The 18120-nt window shown below is 54.1% G+C and overlaps 5 protein-coding genes across 5 annotated transcripts; 3 read left to right on the top strand and 2 right to left on the bottom strand.

Annotated features, from left to right (window-relative positions):
- Positions 1–9084: 9084 nt before the first annotated feature.
- On the top strand, positions 9085–9251 carry BBK36DRAFT_1187443 (hypothetical protein; the record flags this gene model as incomplete). The annotated part of the gene is made up of 1 exon (XM_024896535.1): positions 9085–9251. A coding segment is annotated over one exon (167 nt), but the record flags the coding sequence as incomplete, so codon positions are not given.
- Positions 9252–9920: 669 nt separating this feature from the next.
- BBK36DRAFT_150329 (P-loop containing nucleoside triphosphate hydrolase protein) lies at positions 9921–11549 on the bottom strand (the record flags this gene model as incomplete). Its single annotated transcript, XM_024897580.1, has 4 exons — positions 9921–9943; positions 10016–11310; positions 11411–11454; positions 11540–11549. The coding sequence occupies 4 exons, from the start codon at positions 11547–11549 to the stop codon at positions 9925–9927; spliced, it is 1368 nt and encodes a 455-aa protein (XP_024752851.1). The 3' UTR covers positions 9921–9924.
- A 712-nt stretch (positions 11550–12261) lies between these two features.
- On the top strand, positions 12262–13443 carry BBK36DRAFT_1132884 (hypothetical protein; the record flags this gene model as incomplete). Its single annotated transcript, XM_024892047.1, has 3 exons — positions 12262–12443; positions 12528–12696; positions 12752–13443. The coding sequence occupies exons 1-3, from the start codon at positions 12285–12287 to the stop codon at positions 13441–13443; spliced, it is 1020 nt and encodes a 339-aa protein (XP_024752852.1). The 5' UTR covers positions 12262–12284.
- A 572-nt stretch (positions 13444–14015) lies between these two features.
- Positions 14016–14820, top strand: BBK36DRAFT_1109930 (v-SNARE protein; the record flags this gene model as incomplete). The annotated part of the gene is made up of 3 exons (XM_024889528.1): positions 14016–14049; positions 14142–14179; positions 14233–14820. 3 exons carry the CDS (start codon positions 14016–14018, stop codon positions 14818–14820), a joined length of 660 nt encoding a protein of 219 aa, XP_024752853.1.
- A 592-nt stretch (positions 14821–15412) lies between these two features.
- Positions 15413–16533, bottom strand: BBK36DRAFT_1165791 (hypothetical protein; the record flags this gene model as incomplete). The annotated part of the gene is made up of 2 exons (XM_024894823.1): positions 15413–16233; positions 16314–16533. The coding sequence occupies 2 exons, from the start codon at positions 16531–16533 to the stop codon at positions 15413–15415; spliced, it is 1041 nt and encodes a 346-aa protein (XP_024752854.1).
- Positions 16534–18120: the final 1587 nt, after the last annotated feature.

Raw genomic sequence — 18120 nt, forward strand, 5'->3', positions numbered from 1 at the left:
CTCGCACGTATGTGAGTGAGTTCGGCCATACATGAGCAAATGATGCGTCGATCATGTGATAGGATACGAGGAATCGCTCCTCCTCATCAAGTGGCTCCCCCAATCCAGTCTAAACGAACGGCAAATATAGTAGAAGTCAAGCAACTCCGTTCCTGGTCTTTCGCCTTGCCCATCTCGAGGAAGTCTGCCACGGCTCATGCGAGCGCCCACCGTTGGTGTGTAATTTCACACCATCAAGCTCGGCTTCTGTCCCATCAAACACCACCCCCTTCCCCGGCTCCAAGATATGCGACGGCAAATCTTTCTCACTACTGCGAGACTCAAAGGCTCTCTCTCGAGAGAGCTTTCAATATGTGCAGTGATGATCACCTTCCGGGATTCAAGATATGGCCCCATTTTCTTACCTTATGCAAGGGGGCATAGCAGACAACGGGTCGAACCATGCCGAATCTCGAGCAGGAAAGACAACACGAACAACCACCCCCCTTGTCAACGGCACTTGTCCCAGAGTAGCAACCAAAATAAAGTCGAAGTCAGATTCTAGTGCCCTCCACAGCTGGAATCTCTTGCCGCCAGGTAAAGTCCCCTAGCCGTAATTTTGATTGCAGTCATGTATGTAACTCGTACATGCAGATTGCCAGCAGGATAATGTCGCCAAGCGGCACGATGAAGGTCTGAGGGGGTAAGTCGATGACAGCTTGTCGACGTGCCAAGATGCTAGAAACGAGCACCATCGCGGGTTCCACTACCTCCCTTAATCGTCTCATGGCGCATCCGGCGCCACTTCCTGGTGTGTTCGTTTTCTAATTGTCTCGAGTCCTTTGGTGTATCGGCAATTGAACGAAGTAACCGGATGGGTTGAGCCATTACCGAATAGGACACGTCTTACACGCACCCCCGATTCTTCAACCCCTCGGGACAGAACTGGGGAGACACACGGGCCTCGTGGTCCTAGCATTCGGTAAGTTTGAAGGAAGCACAGACGCAGAAAGGACAGATAGTAAAGAGGGTGCAACAGTATCTGAGAGCCGATTCCGTCCCTTCGGGAGAAGACGATGCCGAGTATGGGTGAACCGTGCACACATTTGAAGAGCACTCCCCTCGATCTCGGTAGAAATTGCAGGCCTATGGTATCTCCACGATGTCAACTGTCACAGGGCAGCATGGCCAGAGCGTTCCTTGTTTTGTCGTCAGATTTAACACAGTTGTCCTTGTCGGCCAGTGTTAACGTTCTCAAATTAGAGCGCAACGGCAAAAAACGAGTCATTATCTCCTGATGGCAACCAATTTCCTGCTTGGGGGGATCCAGACTGATGATTTATCCTCTCTTTTTTTTTTTTGTCCTGTACGAAGTATTTCCGGGCGGCTCGTATAGGATCCGGACCCATGGCGGTTGGGAGAAGTTGTACGAGTGCCGTCGAGCTGACCTTGCTTTCATCCCCTTAGAAGGACGGAGAGCGATAACACCTTCGGCCCGCGTGGTCGCGTAGCTGTGGAGTAGACTGTAGCTTGCTGGTGGTGGTGGTGGTGGTGGTGTAGGCATACTACACGCAAGATGCGAGAGGAGGCTGCTCGGTGGGTACGAAGTAGGAGAAGGAGGCTCACCTCGCTTGATCGATGACCATCACGATGATCCATCTCCTGCTTCGCCTCGAGCTTGTTTGCTGCCTGCTCCCACTGCATGCTGCCGAAAACTGCTGATCCAGCTAAAGCAGGATCATGCCCCCCCGTTCCCATCTCGTTTGCCGATCCGCTCCCCCCAGCGCAGAGGCCATTAACAAGGCACGACATCGGGCCTCATCTTAGGCCCGGTACTGCGAGAGAGATCTCGTGCTTACGTGGCGGCGAGATCAAGAGTTGCGCGGACGAGTCGGAACAATTCAAGACGAGCGAGTTGCAGAGTTCCAGACCACCCTCTATCTCACCACGCCCCTCCTTCTTGACCATCCATGTACTGATTTTCCAATATTACAGGGCCATCAGCAGATTCCATGGGCAAAAGGGCCTGGAAGTAGCCCGAATGATCCGTAGAGTGCCGCTCCCTGGCTTCCTTGGTGCTAGCCCCTGTCCTTGTAAGAAGTAATACGGGTACCTTTAAGGGTTGTACTCGTACTTCCTGCTTCCCGCAGGTGGTGAGAGATATGGGCTCAGTGCAAGTGAATGATCAAGATGCCTGATTTTTGCTCAAGTGCCGACAGTCGTGATATTCCACTTGGGTTGATCCCGACAACGGGCGTCGAAAGCGGATGCAGGTCCAACACGAGCGTCTGTCTTCCACGTGGAGATCAACTGCGCTACAACGCTGCCGTGTCTATGGGCCAGGACGCTTTCCTGGATCCGGGCCTGTCATGGATCATAGACAGGGTTAGCTGCGAGGATGCTGGGGTCTGCCTGTATGCTTGAACCTACCGCCTCTCAGCACTGTAGCATTTCCCCGTGCCAGCACTAGCACCCATCACGCTATAAGCTCAATCTCAACCCATGGAGGGGATCCAAGCGGACAGGGTTCCGCCCCCAGGTGTGATCAGGTCAGAGGGATGCCTGTGCTCTGTTCCGCTTGGATAAAGAAACCCATAACTCATAGCCCACCTGCAAGGCTCATCACGCCGGGGGTGATAAAGGCGCTCCAGTTGGCACGCGTATTGAAGAGTGCCGCAAAGAGCAATCAGCCAGCAGAGGGATGTCTCTTGGGATGCTGGTGTGAGTAGCATTTGAGACGTAACCAATTTCCAGTCGTTCACGCCAGATACGGCGTTCGAAAGGGGAAGCTCGGAATGCTTTTTGGCCGCCGTGTCGTGCAGATGAGGAATGATGGTGATGATGATGATGAGGAGGAGGAGGAGGGGGAAATGCTGGTGAGGGGAAAAGGGGAGGAGAAGTGACGAGGAGCTCTTGCCGCAAGAAGCCGCCGTGAGTGATTAATCCGAAGCGATTAGGGCTCGTTTATCAATCTGCGATAGCCGGCTAAAACAGAACATGAGGCCCAAGTACCAATCAATCTTGCGTCTACCATGAGTCGCTGTGACTCTGCTGCCGCACCAGTTAGACGAGAGCCTCAAGTTCTACTAAAGCATTGTACATTCTTCACGGTCAGTTGTCTTCCGGCTGAATGGTTGATATCCCCCGCGGATCGGCCCGTGCATTGGACTCAAGCCGGCTCAACGCCACGGAAGCCCGGCTCTGCTGCCCCGGCCCTGGAGGAGAATGGGATCGCCAGTGTGAGTACAAGTACAAGTGCGACGACTCCAAATATCACCAGAGTTGCAGGAGTGGCATTGTACTGATACTCGAAGTCATGGACCAAGGTAAGAGATTCTACAAGGACATGCTACCAAGTACCCGCCGGCTGTCGTGCCCCGGGCCTTGCAAAGTTGAGATGTGAGCCGAAGTCTGGAGCCCTGAACTGCATCCCGAGACAGGCGACCGGGAGTTGCAAAAAGGAAAGGGAAAGAAAAACGCCTCGTGGGTATCGAGCAAGTTGATGGCCTGAGGAATGAGTCAAACGGCGTCAACCTGTCATCCAGTTTCTTTTTCCTCTTACGCCTGTTCTTACACACATACTCAACATGCCTGTCATACCGGCACCACAGCCCTCGCAGCCTGGTCTGTGGCCCCTGGACCGTGACCATGAGTCCGGGCAGTGCTGCGCCCTGGGGCCTCTTCTGTGAGTATTACGTCTATGAGTACTCTATTGTTCTTTTTGCTTGTAAATTTACAGGGTAGTTGTTCGTTATGCGACAACTTGAGACAACTGTTGTCGTTGTGTATGTACGCAATGAAGATGATCCTTCGCGCCTCATGGAGACACATCGAGGCAAGCGGCAAGCATTACAAATTGCGAATCGATCCCCCCATCACCCTGCTTACACGCACCTCCACGCATGCCTGTGCGGCCCATCCTCTGCGGGCTGAGCTGCCGGACGAGTGAGCGAGGCTGTTTTTTTGTGCTGCCACATCCCACAATCCCGTAGGGCTGTGCCAATAAGGCTGCATGAGAGAAGGTTTCCATCTGATCTTCTAGAAGCTGACGACACCAGGCCGCGCATTTCGCTTCAATCAAGCACATGCATGTATGCATGCAGTGTGTGTGTGTGTGTATGTGTGTATGTGTACGTGTACGTGTATGGCATGTGGACTACTAGCAGTTCCCCTTTCTGGAGAACCCAAATCTGGTGAGAACGGGCGACAAGATGACTGTAAGGCTGTCTGTGGTGTTACACTCGTTTTATGTATGGACTCTACAGGATCTCGCATGCAGAATTCAGACGGATAAGTAACCAATACGCCTGTGCTTGGCAGACATGGATACCTGACGTGAGTTGAGTGAGCATCATTACCATGACAACAAGCTCCAAACACGAGAGCCAGTTGACTCGAATCTGTCAAAGCCGAAACTCCTTCCCCTTGGCAGAAGCGGCAATACGATGCGAACAGGGAAGCAGCCGGTCGCCTGGCCTAGATGCAAGACTGCAAAAGTCCGGAACGATCCTTCAACGCGGGCTCCGGCATGGCGATTCCCACAGGTGCCGTTCCTGACAGTCATATGGTGGACACAATCGGAGCAATCATGGTGGGTATTGGGCGGTGTTCGCGGTACATGCAGTCACCATAATGGGTAACCCACGTGGAAGAAGAGACGATCCGATATTGTCGGTGGTAGAGGCGTGAATGTATGAGAGAGAACACGAAGCGTCAGGTACAGTACATAACATGCATTTGCTGGATGAAAGGCTTCGACAGCGCCCGGGACCCAGACGTCATCGCCACTGGAAGGAATGGGTGAGTCTTCGGTGCATGTGTAATGTTGCATCGCCCAAGTCCCTCCAGGCACCGGTATTTCCTCCTCTCATAGCACGACTGGACTGGAAAACCAGACGTGATTCGTCAAGATGAACACAAATAAGGTAGGGACAAGGCACTCGAGATGGGAGATTCGTGAATCATGTCACTCGGCAGTCATGCTGATCCGCAGCAGCAAGTGAGCGAGCGTGCATATGTTCTGATAGGCTGCCGCGCGTTTCGTGTTATTAATGAGTTGAGACTTGACTGCAGACCCAACAGGGAGCGAAATGCATCCCGCCTGCAGCGCATGCCGGAAGGTCCATGAGTTCATGCCTGTCGACGAAGATATCTCGGGAGAGAGCTCAAGGCCGAGTTCAGTAAGATCACGAAGTGGGAAGCTCCATCATTTTGCATAGGAGTCCATGGGATCCCATACTGATCGCATCGTGGGGGTTGAGGATCCGTGTGCCTGTCGATGAAATTGCTATCCAGGTACGGAGGACACGCATGTGCTACCACACGTAGGAGCAAGTCGTTCTTCAACAAGCAATTTCCGCCTGTTGCTGGTGCTTACTGTGCAGTTCTCATTTCTTGCTCGGTTGCGCATCCAGCCGAGGATCTGTCTTGCCATAATCTGATCCATAGAAGGAGGGAAACGGTACATCGTCAACGAGCCACAGCTAGGCGAATGGGTGAGATGGGCAGTGCGCGTTTCGGCCCCCTCCTTTCTCGCTTGCTGCTCATAGTGCTGACGCCTCGTGAGGCTGGTGAAGTACATGTAGCGAAGCGTCCGGTACGCGTAATATCCTTAACAGTCATACTAATCCATCTCATCAATCATTTCAGAAACGAAGACAGGACATGGAACAGGCACAGTAAGCACCAGGCAAAGAAACGACTGGAAACCAGAAACGGCTTTGCAAGCGAGGCCAGCAAATCAAGCGAACGAACTGCTGTTGCTGCCGCGCCCCCCTAGTAGAAGACTGAATGGCCTCAAGTGCTCTCTCCGCGCGGCTCGCGGGGGGACCCGGCTTGCCTATTGGGCCGCTATTTTTATCTCGCCAGAGAGAGGCCGAGTCCGCCAACTCAGGGCTCGCCGGTGAGCTTCGCGGCGCTTACGGGGGGGGGGAAACCCGGGGGGCTGTCTTTGGTATTGACATGTATTGCTTGTCCTTCTGTCCAGTAAGAAGAGCCGTATCGTGTCCTCATGTTGTGTGTTTGATACCACTATCCAGCCACAAGGTCCCTGTACTCGTAACTCATCGCCATGCACATTTGACTCTGTATGATTGAATTCCCCCAATCCGGGCCACAAGCGAGCAGCATCTTTTTTTTTGTCTGCCGTTCCAACCTCCCCACCCCCGGCAGTCAACCAGACAAGAAGATCAGCAGCGGTCCTGCATAGGTCATAGGTCATCGGCTGGCATAGCAAGGCTTAGAAACTCGTTCCTTGACAGAAAGTCCTTTATTTTTGGCTTTGAGAAACGATAGTCTGGCAAATCAGCGTGGCCCCCGTAGGTATTGCTTCAAAACGAGGAACATCTACATGGAGCGAAAAGCGACGGGAAACGAAGATAGGATTCGGGTCAAGCAGGGAAAAGGATTCGCTTCCGGCCCGCGGTTCCCTTCACCTTGGGTGAAGCGAGTCGTCTGATTTGCTAGGGGTAATCCATGCCATGATGTCGACCTCATTGTGCGAGGTAAATGAAGAGCAAGTTGATAGGCACGATGCCGTGCCGTGCCGTGTTGGGAGCTACTTGGGGGTTTAAGATGGGTATTGCGGCGATTGCCTGCACCTTGACTTGCAGCGTGTTCGGGGTGCTACAGTACATTTGACACTTCAACAAGGGACATCAAAGTGCCTAGATAGGAAGTGCCCATATTACAAGGCTAGCCAAGAGGTAATTTGCATTTCCGTGGATTCCTGGGCGCTGGGAGCTGCTATGTGACATCAAGCCCCATCGCTCGCATGGCAAGGCAGGGCAGCGACACAAGGCAAGGCAAGGTCCTCCAGGGGGGAAGATGCGGTACCAGACCTCGTAGGGCGCACATCATGTAACTCTAATGGAAATGCCACGGCCGCGACATGAGATGGGATCAATCAATGACATGGAACCTCTTTTCCCCTTCCCCCTTCCTCTTCCTCCCCCTCCTTGTCCAACCCAGCAGCAGTGCCAGAACCGTCACCATCACCACCAACCTCTCAATCGTCTCAGGGCTTCCGCGTGCTGGTAGTGGCTGCAAGCACCCACCAAAGGACGCAGAAAGAGCCAAGGACCACCCCTGAACGCTCACTGCCCCAGTTGGACGAATACGGCATCCTTTCAAGGCGAAGCGGAAAGCAGAGAAAGAAAAAAAGGTACGGCACCACGTGGGGGCGGCAATAGAAAGCAGCTCCCCAATCTGTCCATGCATTTTCGACATGGGGGGGTTAAAGCAGGAAAAAAGGAAGAGAGGCATGACCTTTTGGTCGGAACCAAACAAACCCTGGGTCATCATCATTGTCAGGTTCAGGGTACATGCTTGTACGACGTGCAATCTTGCCCTCTGCCACCATGGGCCCATGGTACAGGTACGGAGGAGTGTTGGAGATGAGATGAGGATGGGTTCCCTTTACCGACGGCACGTCTACGAGCATCTGTGCGCACCTTGTCCACGTTTTGGGCTGGGGATGGGGAGAGTCCCCGTCCACTCACTCCCTCCTCTTCGTCTGATGGCCTGTTTCTCTTCCTTCTGATTGCCGTTGCCGTTCTGTATGTTTCGCCGACAGGACGAGGCAATCGAACCAGCGAGAATTTCGGGAACCAGGGTGATGATGACCGCTTCACACATTTAATCACACATTCCTCAAAGTGACGGCCACAGCAGGACCGGCAATCGCTCACTGGGCTACCCATATGCTGGGCTTCAAAGTGGTACGAGTTGCACAGAGTGGCAGTACGCCTTATAGTACACCTACCGGGAATGATTCACCATGAATCCTCCTCTTTGTTCGAGGACCCAATCTTTTCTTGCTCACAAAATTCTGTTGCAGAGCCGGCTGCCGGTGCGGTCGATGAGATTGGATGGAGACGCCGAGGGAGGAATGAACCCTCCCAGAGGAATAATTGCCACGAGGCTCTGCATCATCCCGCACGGCAAGTGGAGGAACAGAAAAGACGATGTTGGAGAAACGAGGCATTGATAATGATGACAATTCCGAGCAATTACTCATACATGGAAGAACCGGGAGTCACTCGCTTGGGTCGTATCAATCCCATAAGGCGCTGCATGTAAAGTAAGGATAAGGTAGCACAGACAGTATAGCATGCAGTCATTGAGGATGGGAACTGGCTGCCAATAACCACCCAAGTGTACCAAAGCATCGCCATGGTGGCACACACGCTTCCCATTGCCGGAAGCCTCTGCGATTGGGCTGACTGGCAAGAGAAAGAAGAAACGAGTGAAATGCAACAAGTCCAAGCCTCAGCCCTACGGGGAACCGCTCCTGATCAAAAGCGGGCAAAGCCCACGCCCCCAAAAAAAGGGCCCGTCAGCCACCACCCAAAATACCTACCTTACCTGGTACCTATCCAAAGACGCACGCCCCTCCCTTACACCCACGCCAGTTGACCCAGTAAGTAATGAGATGTACAAGGGGCCATGGGATGACGGGAAAACGGATTCTGCTTGCCCTTGCCTTTTTTTTTTCTCTCACTTTGGTAGGTAGGGGGTGTGTCCTGTACATGAAGGGCACGCGGCCGGGCTGGGAACCGGGCTGTACCTGTTAGTTAGCCGCATCTGCTAAGATAGAAGCACCAGAAGAAGGGGAGAGAAAAAGGCCCCAGGGAAGAAGGTTGCTCGTCATCTCACACCGGAATCAAGGGGGGAGGGGGGGGGTGTGTGTTGCCGTGTGTGAGTGCGAGTGCGAGGACCTGTGCGTGGGAGGGACCCGGTTTCCAAGAGAAATCCTGGGAAATCGGTCTCGATGCAAGAGGAAGATGTCGTTTTGGGACTCTGTGTGTGTGTGTGTGTGTGTTTCGACTTATGGCTTCTGCATATATAAGGTGGGCTATGCTTCGACCCAAAGCATCGGATACAGCACGAACAACTTCACACATCAAACAAGCAAGACTAAACCAGCTCTTCTACTCTTCTTTCACCCTTCTACTATATATACTCTCTATATATATATCCTTGAGGTATCCGCTACTCTTCGACTCTTCAACTCTTCAACTCTCCAACTCGCTCTCAACCACAACTCCTATCACAGGACCACAACCTTCAACTTCAACAACCACGCAGACCCTATAACACCAGATTAAAACATACCCAAACTCACAATGGCTGCCTCTGCTACCTCCTTCGACGCCTCCATGGCCCTCGTCGACTCCGCCCGAAGCGGCTACAACATCGTCTCCGGCCCCAAGACCGGCCCCGGCTCTGGCTCCAGCTCCGGCTCGTCCTCATCGTCAAACGGCCGCAACTAAATCTCCTCCTCCTCCTCCTCCTCCTTCCAAAATCATTGTTACAATATTGTTACATTATATTGTGTGTGTTTTTTCCCCTCTTGAAAGAAAGCATCAAAGCAAGCCTTCGCGGGCACATTCCCTGCTTTGTTGGCGCATGGAGAAAGATTGGATAGACAAAAAAAAAATCCAAAAAAAAAAAAAGCAACAACAACAGAATACCAAACTTCCCCCCGGAATACCCTCAACATCAACTGGACTAAACGCGGCGGGAAACATGGTCAACTTTCACATTGGCGTCGGAGCGATTCAACTTTGCCTCCTCCTTCTGTATTTGTATCGGCATCAGGATGGATATTTTCTTCTTTAGCAGGGACCTTGTTTTTTCTCCCTCTTTTTCCTCGTCCGTCTTTTCTTTCTTTCTACCTACTTGACGATCTTTATGCGGCGTTGGATACATTGTACAACGGGACACAAAACTCACGAACATGCTGCAAATGGCAGCCAGCATAGAGATCTGGATTGGGTTCGGTCAACTGTACTTCTTTCTTTGCTTACTGGGTAGACCATGGAAGCTTTAGGGCATTGGATGCAATTTGATTTCATTTCCTCTTTTTTCTCCTTCTTTCATCTAGAGTGTAGAATAGTCTCATATTATAAGAGTTTTCATCTTTATCCTTGAGTCCCATGCTCTTTACTTGCCCACGCAGAATCTGTACGCACATTAGCACCACTCAAATCATCGTCTGAACAGAAAAACAGCAGCCAGCATGACCATGACTTACTTTTCAAACACCACCCCCAGCACGTCTTCCACATCCCCAGCCTCGCCCTTGCCCGTGATGCGCGCCAGGCAATCCGCCGCATACCGCAGATACTCCGCCGCCAGCACCGTATCCGCCTCGACTCCCTCATCCTCCGGCCTCGCTTCCGCCAGAAACTCCTCCAGGTGGCCCCTGCATCTGGCCAGGAGCTGTGCCTGGCGCGCCGTCACACCCAGCAGATCCTGCAAATCAACAGGCATCTCCGTCATTTGCGAAAAGGTGCCTACCATGGCCTCCGTCAGGGCGTGAATCCCCCCGGGATCCTGGCCGTCGTGCCCGGCAGAGTTCGGGCTGCTGGCCTCCTTGCATGAAATGGCGGCGATTTGGGCTGATGCCAGCTCTGGCACCCTTTCGCCAAACCTTTGGCGAAATCCACCCAGCAGCCGTTGCAGCTCCGCTGGACTCACCGTGTCTCTCTTGTTGACCACGACCAGGCGGGCTTGGGCAGCGGCCGCAATGTCCAGCGTCTCTTGGTCGTAGAGGATGGCCGGACCAGACGGCCCGCTCTCGATCGACGCCAGGACGACGACAATGTCTGATTCCTGTGCCTTCTGCCTTGCCCGCCGTATTCCTTCTCGCTCCACTGCCCCGACCGGGCTCGACGGTCCCAGATCATGGCTCGACCTGAAGCCGGCCGTGTCCGCAAACGAGCACAGGTACCCCCCAATGTCGAGGCTGGCCTCTACAATGTCTCGTGTGGTGCCGGCCTCGCCTGACACGATCGAAGCCTCACGGCCAACAATCAAGTTCATCAGCGAGCTTTTGCCCACATTGGGCGGCCCCAACAGCGCAATCCTGATGCCGCTCCTCAGCAACTCGCTCCTCTGGCCGCCTCGTTCATGCAAGCGAATGCCTCGGAGGATGTTGTCTACAATCTCTGCCACGTTGCGAAGCAGGTCCGCAGGAGACTCGTCGAAATGCTGGTCCTCTGAAAAGTCAATCAGGGCCTCAATCTCGCCTCGCGCCAGGAGGAGCTCTTCCCTCCAGCCCTCGTAGGTGCGAGCCAGCTTTCCCGAGGTGCCTCTGACTGCCGCACGCCGCTGTTGCTCCGTCTCTGCGGAGAGGATGTCTCCCAGTGACTCGACCCTTGCGAGATCCAGGCGGTCATTCAGGAACGCCCTCTTGGTGAACTCCCCCGGTTCAGCGTATCGAATCCGATGCTTCGAGGGGCACTGGGGGATAGCTGCCAAGACGGCCTTGATGGTGGCTGTGCCGCCGTGGATGTGCAGCTCCAGGACGTCTTCTCCTGTGACCGTCTTGGGCGAAGGGAAGAAGAGCACTACTGCTTCTGAGTCCAACACACCTCGATCGACTCCTGCAGCCGTGGGGCCGAGTAACGATCGCACAGCGGCATACCTGGGCTTTGGCAGTGTTTTTGACGGACACAGGGCTCTGTATATCTAAGTATGGCAGCAGAAACAGCATGATTGGTTACTACATGTGCGTGGTTGTGCTAAGATAGGAATCTCTGATCCGTCAACTTACATCTAGACATGACGGGCCAGAGATGCGAATCACAGCGATTCCCGCCTTGCCCTGGGCTGTCGAGAGTGCATAGATGGTGTCGTTGGTACCAGCCCCGAATCCACCGCCGCTGTTGGACTGCTGAAACCCATTGCGCTGAGCAGCGTTGGCCGAGAACGGCCTCAGGCTGCGGTTACATGCAACTCGTGAGCATGAGCTCGAGGACAAGAGCTCGCATGTCCGGATCGATGAGGCAACACCTGAAACTCGTCTGGAGGCGCGAGTCAAGTGCTGTAGCAGCAGGCTGTGGCGGCGCATGGACTTGTGTGTGGTGAGAAAGAGCAAGGCTGTGGCTATGAAACTGGAAGGTGGCGAGTGTGCATTTCACTGATACGTCGAAATGAGGCTGGTGGTGATGGCGGACCAGTGAAAGTTGAAAATTTGAGCAGTGTTGAGGCGAGAAATGCATGTAGCCGACCTTTCATGATATGGACACCACGAACCATGGGCGTAGAGGTTACAGGTCCAGTTATAGCGCCTTTAGCGGTTGAACTGTGCACTAAAGCCCGCCAAGCGGATCAGATCCAGTGCGGGAGCTTTCGATGCGCCGCAGATGATCGAATTCAGTCTCGACATTCCATGTCTGAACTTCATCTTCACAGCTGTCGAATCCATTACTAGACACCTAATCTGGACACGACACTCGGAGCAGCCAGATTCTGCAATACAGCCGTCTGCAAGAAACAGACACCAGCCATACAGAGCCATGGCCCCCTCTGCAAACTCCCACGGCCGCTCCCACAGCCTGCTGCTGCTCCAGAGGCTTCTGAATTTTCGTGATGCCGCCAGCCCTCTGACTCTCCTCCTCGACAGCCTCGAACAGCCCGCCCGGCCCGTCATATCAGAGCTCGTGACGAGAGCAAAGGTTCATTCATCCATCCCGTTCATTCTTCCTCATATGCACTACCCACAGCGTGAGACAGACGAAAACTTACACTGTGTGATATAGCTGGCAAAGACAAAAATCATCTTCCTGTCTTTCTGCACGGTCCGTAAGCCACGAGATGCAGATGTCCTCATCAAAGCCGCCGGAAAGGATCTAAACACAGTCAGCCGGGAGCTCTTGGCGCAGTATCCCTCATTTCAGGCAGCCAATATCAAGGACAAGACCGCGCAGAGTAAGTTCATGCCCAACCTTCCACATAGAACACATAATTCATTAACATCATATAGGGGCCGTCGTCTTCATCGACTCATTGAATTCTCTCTCATCGACGGCCACCCAGTCCCTGGCTGTCTTTCTGTCAAGCATCATCACGCCGGTAGTGTCCATCGTGGGCGTATATCACACAGACGTCCCCGTCATCCTACCAAAATCATCCAACGAATATGAGCCTCACCCGTTTACGCTGCTATGCCACCTAGCCACAGCCATCCTGACGCTATCAAACCTGCGTCAAGAAATCGAGCGCCAAAAGGCGCGCAACAGAAGCGTCGTAGAGCCCGAGTGGGGTCTCAAGGAACACCGCGAAGGCATCCTCATCGGCCTCGCAGAGAAGAGCAAGTCCGAGGACGACGCGGGCGTCGTCATCAGCATGGAGCTGCGCAGGAGGAGCGGGCGGGCTGTCGACGAAAAGTTCATTCTCTTGCCGGCGGCAGCAGCAAAGTCGAGGCTGGCCAAGCTTTGTCTTCTCACGGATCATGCCATGTTTAAGAAGCCGGACGCTGAGCGGGGAGAGGAAGGAGACGAACAGCCGGAGAGCACCTTCAACTTGGGGCTTACAGAGAAGCAGCGCAAGGATCGAGAGGGGATTGTGCTGCCGTACTTTGACGCGCAGACGGATATCGGGGCGGGCGAGGGAGGAAGAATCTTGTATGAGATGGGCAGGGAGGATGATTTTGATGATGAAGAAGACGAGATATAAAGGCAGACAAGCTTTGAAATACCAAAAAGATTATGATCTATTCAACTGACAGGCTCAATGAACGGAAAGGCCTGGAGTTGATTCTATGTACTTGTGATATCTGAGAGCTCAAGCGTTGCCCCATCTATCAAGGCGCACGGCCACACTGAACTTTCCCTCAACGCTTTCCCTCAACGCTTCATCATACCAAAAGCTGAGGCGCACAGCACATGCAAAGGTTGCGCCACCAAATCTCCCGCATCAGCCACACTCAGCACCTGCAACCCCAGGAAACCGACATCATCCAAACACAACAGACCCTCTGGATATACGGCCTCATCCTCGACCTGGCTCTTTATCCCAACAGAAATTCCAGCAATCTGGCCTGTCACTATTGCTTGCCCCTCGAAGGCACTAAAAGAAGTCCCAATCGCGTCGCAGCCACCATCTCGACAGGCAATTTCCTCTGAAGGTCGTTGCGTTATACTTGACACGTTTCTTCGCAACGCCCCGCGATAGAGCTACGACAGCACTCTCTTTCTGCCCCTTTCTCTTCGTCACAAACATCTCCATACTCAACCCCCACTCTCGAGATGATTCGCTCAACACAGATATCGAGGCTAGATGGTATGCGAACAGTCCCCCCCAAACCAACCCAACCAGCCAAGCATCAAACCCATCTAAACCAAACGCAATAACTAACCCACACACGCTCACAGGCCTCATGCTCTGCGCCTCCGTCGACGACGAAGCCCAGGTCCGTCCGTCCCAAACCTCCCCATCTCAACTCTGCTCGCTAACCGCCCCCAGTCCGACGCCGCCGCCCTCAACGAAGTAAAGCAGCAGCTCCGCCAAATCCTCCGCAAGCTCACCCCCACCTCGGAGCCCCAAGCCTCCATCGAGACGACGTCGTCCCTCTTCACCATCCACTACCTCATCGACTCCGCCGTCGTCTTCGTCGCCATCTGCGAGCGCTCCTACCCGCGCAAGCTCGCCTTCACCTACCTCGCCGACCTCGCCCGCGAGTTCACCACCACCTACACCCAGCAGGCCATCCACAACCCCGCCCTCCGCCCCTACGCCTTCATGGAGTTTGACAACTTCATCGCCAAGACGAGGACCACCTACGCCGACGCCCGCGCCGCCCAGAACCTCGACAAGCTCAACGACGAGCTCAGGGACGTCACCAAGATCATGACCAAGAACATCGAGGACCTGCTCTATCGCGGGGACAACCTCGAGCGCATGGGCGAGATTAGCAGTCGCCTGCGGGACGACAGCAAAAAATATAGGAGGGCGGCCGTGCGCATCAACTGGGAGCTCATGCTGAAGCAGTACGGCCCCTTTGCTGGCTTGGGCTTCTTTATCTTGATCTTCATCTACTGGCGCTTCTTCTAGATAGGGCCTGTTTTGCACATTACCAAGGGGGGAGAACAACAAAGCACAGCAAAGAGTGCGAGAAAACGAAAAAAGAAGACAAAACAAAGGGGAATCAGGGGATGGGAAGGCAACATCAAGTTATCAATGCGCAAAGAGAGCGGGAGCGTGGCGTTGATGGATATCCATTATAATCTATGTACAATTACGTGATCATGCTTCTATACACCGCAAGTGTCTCAATTCCTTTCTCTCATCTTCTCCCTGTGTTTGCTTTCTGCATCTATAGCAGCGCTTCTCTTCGTCCTGTCCTAATGATGATTCATTGTTCAATAAAAGGGGGGAATAATAATACCATCGTAACCTTGTTCGCCACAAACTCCGTATTCAGATGCTTCGCTAGAGCTCCCATCATAGACGTGCTGTCGTCTCTATTCCTCTATGCATCATCTTCTCTTCTTTTAGGTAGGGAAATAAGTCGGTAACCTCAAATGTCTGCTTGTATCATTTTCGTCGTCTGAATGATCAGCAAGCGAATAACACGTCTCTTTCTGTCCCTCGCTCTCTTTCTTTCTTTGCTCCTCGGCAGATGCTGGCTTGCAACCCCCGTCATTCACATGATTCGGCAATTACTTTCAGTCGCCGTTGAAGCCGGTAATGGAATCGGTAGCGGAATCGGCAGCTTGGATGGTCCATGCTGCCACTCAAGATGCTCTTGTAAAGACTTTACGTCGTCAAACTCGTCGTCCGGGCGATATGCTTCTTCGTCGTCGTCTTCGTCCTGTGGCTGTTCCCCAATCGCCTCGCAGAGTGGACATTTCAGCTTGGCCTCCCAATCTCCGTGCATCGGTACAATATGATTCGCAATCGCCACGGGAGCAAAGATGACCTGCTTCTGATGCTGGCCACAGTGAGATACGCCCGTTGCCTGCCAGTTCGAGGCGTTGGGCAGCAACGATACTGGCGCATTTGACGAGCCAGGCGGCGCTGCCTGAGTAGACGTCCGCACCGTCGGCATGCGCTCCAGATCCTCCCAGACCAGATGCCCGTCGCAAAAGTCGCACACAAACGCAATATCCTGTTCCCCGAACCGCTGAAAGGTCCCCACGCTCTTGCACGCCAGAAGCTCCTCCGCATAATATCGTTGGTATGTGCCTTCGTCGGGCTTGTCTCCGGGCCTCGAGCTGCGGAGCGGGGCGCGTTGCTTCCGCTGCACGATGTACGCCCCCAAACACAGTTGCGATGCCTCCCGCGCTGATGTGAATACTCGCATTGCTGCTCGGCACTGAGCCCGATGCAGCTCCCGCTTGAGCGACTGTGTCTCGCGCACCCAGGTGGGATCGATGGGACCGCCGGATCGACTCCAGTCTTTCAGCTTCTCCGTCAATGCCTGGAACTTGGCCCGGATCGCGCGCAACTCCTCTATTGAGTCATCTAGCAGCAATCAAATCATGTTAGTTAATCCAGCAGGCCGCTGAAAAGAGGCGTCCCAGCATTGGGGGTAAACTTCTCACGTCTGCGGTCGTGCTCGTATTGCGAGCGCCCGTTGACCAGCGGCCCGAGCTCTTGAAAGTCCTTCCTGGCCTCGTCCAGCACCGAGTCCAACGCACGCTCCTGCTCGCGCTCATCCTGCCCCCAGTGGCGCTTGTCGGAAAAGCTGAGGATTCGCTGGCCGTCGGAAATGAGGTTCGCAATGTCTGCCAGCAGTGTCCCGACCGAGTCGAAGACGCCCATTGCTCTGGTGAGGAGGAGACGAAGGACGCTGGTGGTCGAGTCGTTGGCATGCGAACCCCGCCTTGCAGCTGAATGAGCGAGGCAGGTTGGCTAGGCCGGAATCTGATGAAACGAAGGAACGCACAGCGTGTGACACGGAAGGCCAGGAGCGGCCGGTTTATTTATGTATCGAGGAAACGAAGAAACGAGGGAGACAAATCGACAAACGCTTCGTCAAGGGGCCTCGAAGAGCACCCGTCGACGGGCGCGTCGCATGGGGGGGAAGATGCTCCACGGTTGGTGTGAAGCTTCGGTGCAGGACAGGACAGGACAAAGGCAGGACGGGGACGAGATGACGTAGCGCTGGTCGAGGGCCGTTTATTACTATCAAGGTACGTCGTAGGGGTTATGGATAACGGGCCGTGCAATCGTCAACGGAGCGCGGTGGCTGTGGCCAGCATTCGGTCGTTGAACCCCGGACGGTAGGACTGAGTCGCAGAGACGCACGAGAGGCGAGGCTGTGCTGCGCTGCAAACGGTGGGCCGGAGGCTATGGCAGAAAGGGATAGAATGAACAAGGCAAGGCGGGACAAGACGGGGTGATAAACAAATAGTACGAGTATACGGAGACGCAGGACGAATGCCGCACGCTGCTAAACGGAACAAGCAGAAGGGATGGACAAGCGGAGGAAGAAGAAGGACCAGAAAGAAGACGGCTAAACAAGAAAAGGGAGCAGCAGACGAGCAACGAGGGTCGAGAAGAGGAAGAGACAAGGCGAGACGAGCCGCAACCGACAAGCACGGGGGAGGGTTGGAGATGCAAAGGATGGCTGGCCGCGAGACACTGCTGGTGAGCGCTTTACAGCAGCCGGAGAGGCCACAGCACTCACTCATTGAAGACAGCCTCTGAACTGAGAGTGAGCACTATCAGACGGGCTCGATGCGCTATCGCGGGCTCTGGTTGGAGGCCTTCGGGGCGGTCCGGTGGGGGAGGGAGAGGACATTGATGAAATGGCGCTGGAAGGGGCGCCGGCTTCTTGGGAAGATGCAGGGATTCCTCGACTTCTGCAGGGGTCTCGCCGGCGCTGTGACACTCTTCCCCATGCTGAGCCCGTTCAGCGAAGTTGCACTATTCATGCACGTTTGATGACGCCACCGTCGGGCAGAGAATGAAGAGCAATAGAAAGATCATGAAGAATGATGAATCAGTAGTCTAGAAGGATTCCATCGTGGAGGCAAACGGCATGGACTGGCAACTGTCCATCCATAGGGCTGATGGAAGCCATCACGAGCGGCAGAAGCAGAATGTTTAAAGTTGGTGCGTCAGCTCGTGTTGGCGGAAGCGAAAAGACTGGCAGCGGGCCAACCTGAAGCGTTTCCCCCCCTCCACCTTCTCTGTGTCATTCATCCTGAAACCGCAGCCATCTGCTAAATCCAGAACGTGAGGCCTCATCGAGGGGCTGGCGTTGCTTCTTTTGCGTTTGACAGCTCGGCTAATGCTCTGCTAGTACTAGTAATGGACATACAGGTGCCTGGCGATCAGGCTATTTTTATCTCTTTGGTACATGTTAATGCATCGTGCAAGTAACCCATAGCACATGATCTCCCT

The sequence above is a fragment of the Trichoderma citrinoviride genome, assembly GCF_003025115.1.
Source record: "Trichoderma citrinoviride strain TUCIM 6016 unplaced genomic scaffold BBK36scaffold_2, whole genome shotgun sequence".
NCBI lineage: Eukaryota > Fungi > Ascomycota > Sordariomycetes > Hypocreales > Hypocreaceae > Trichoderma > Trichoderma citrinoviride.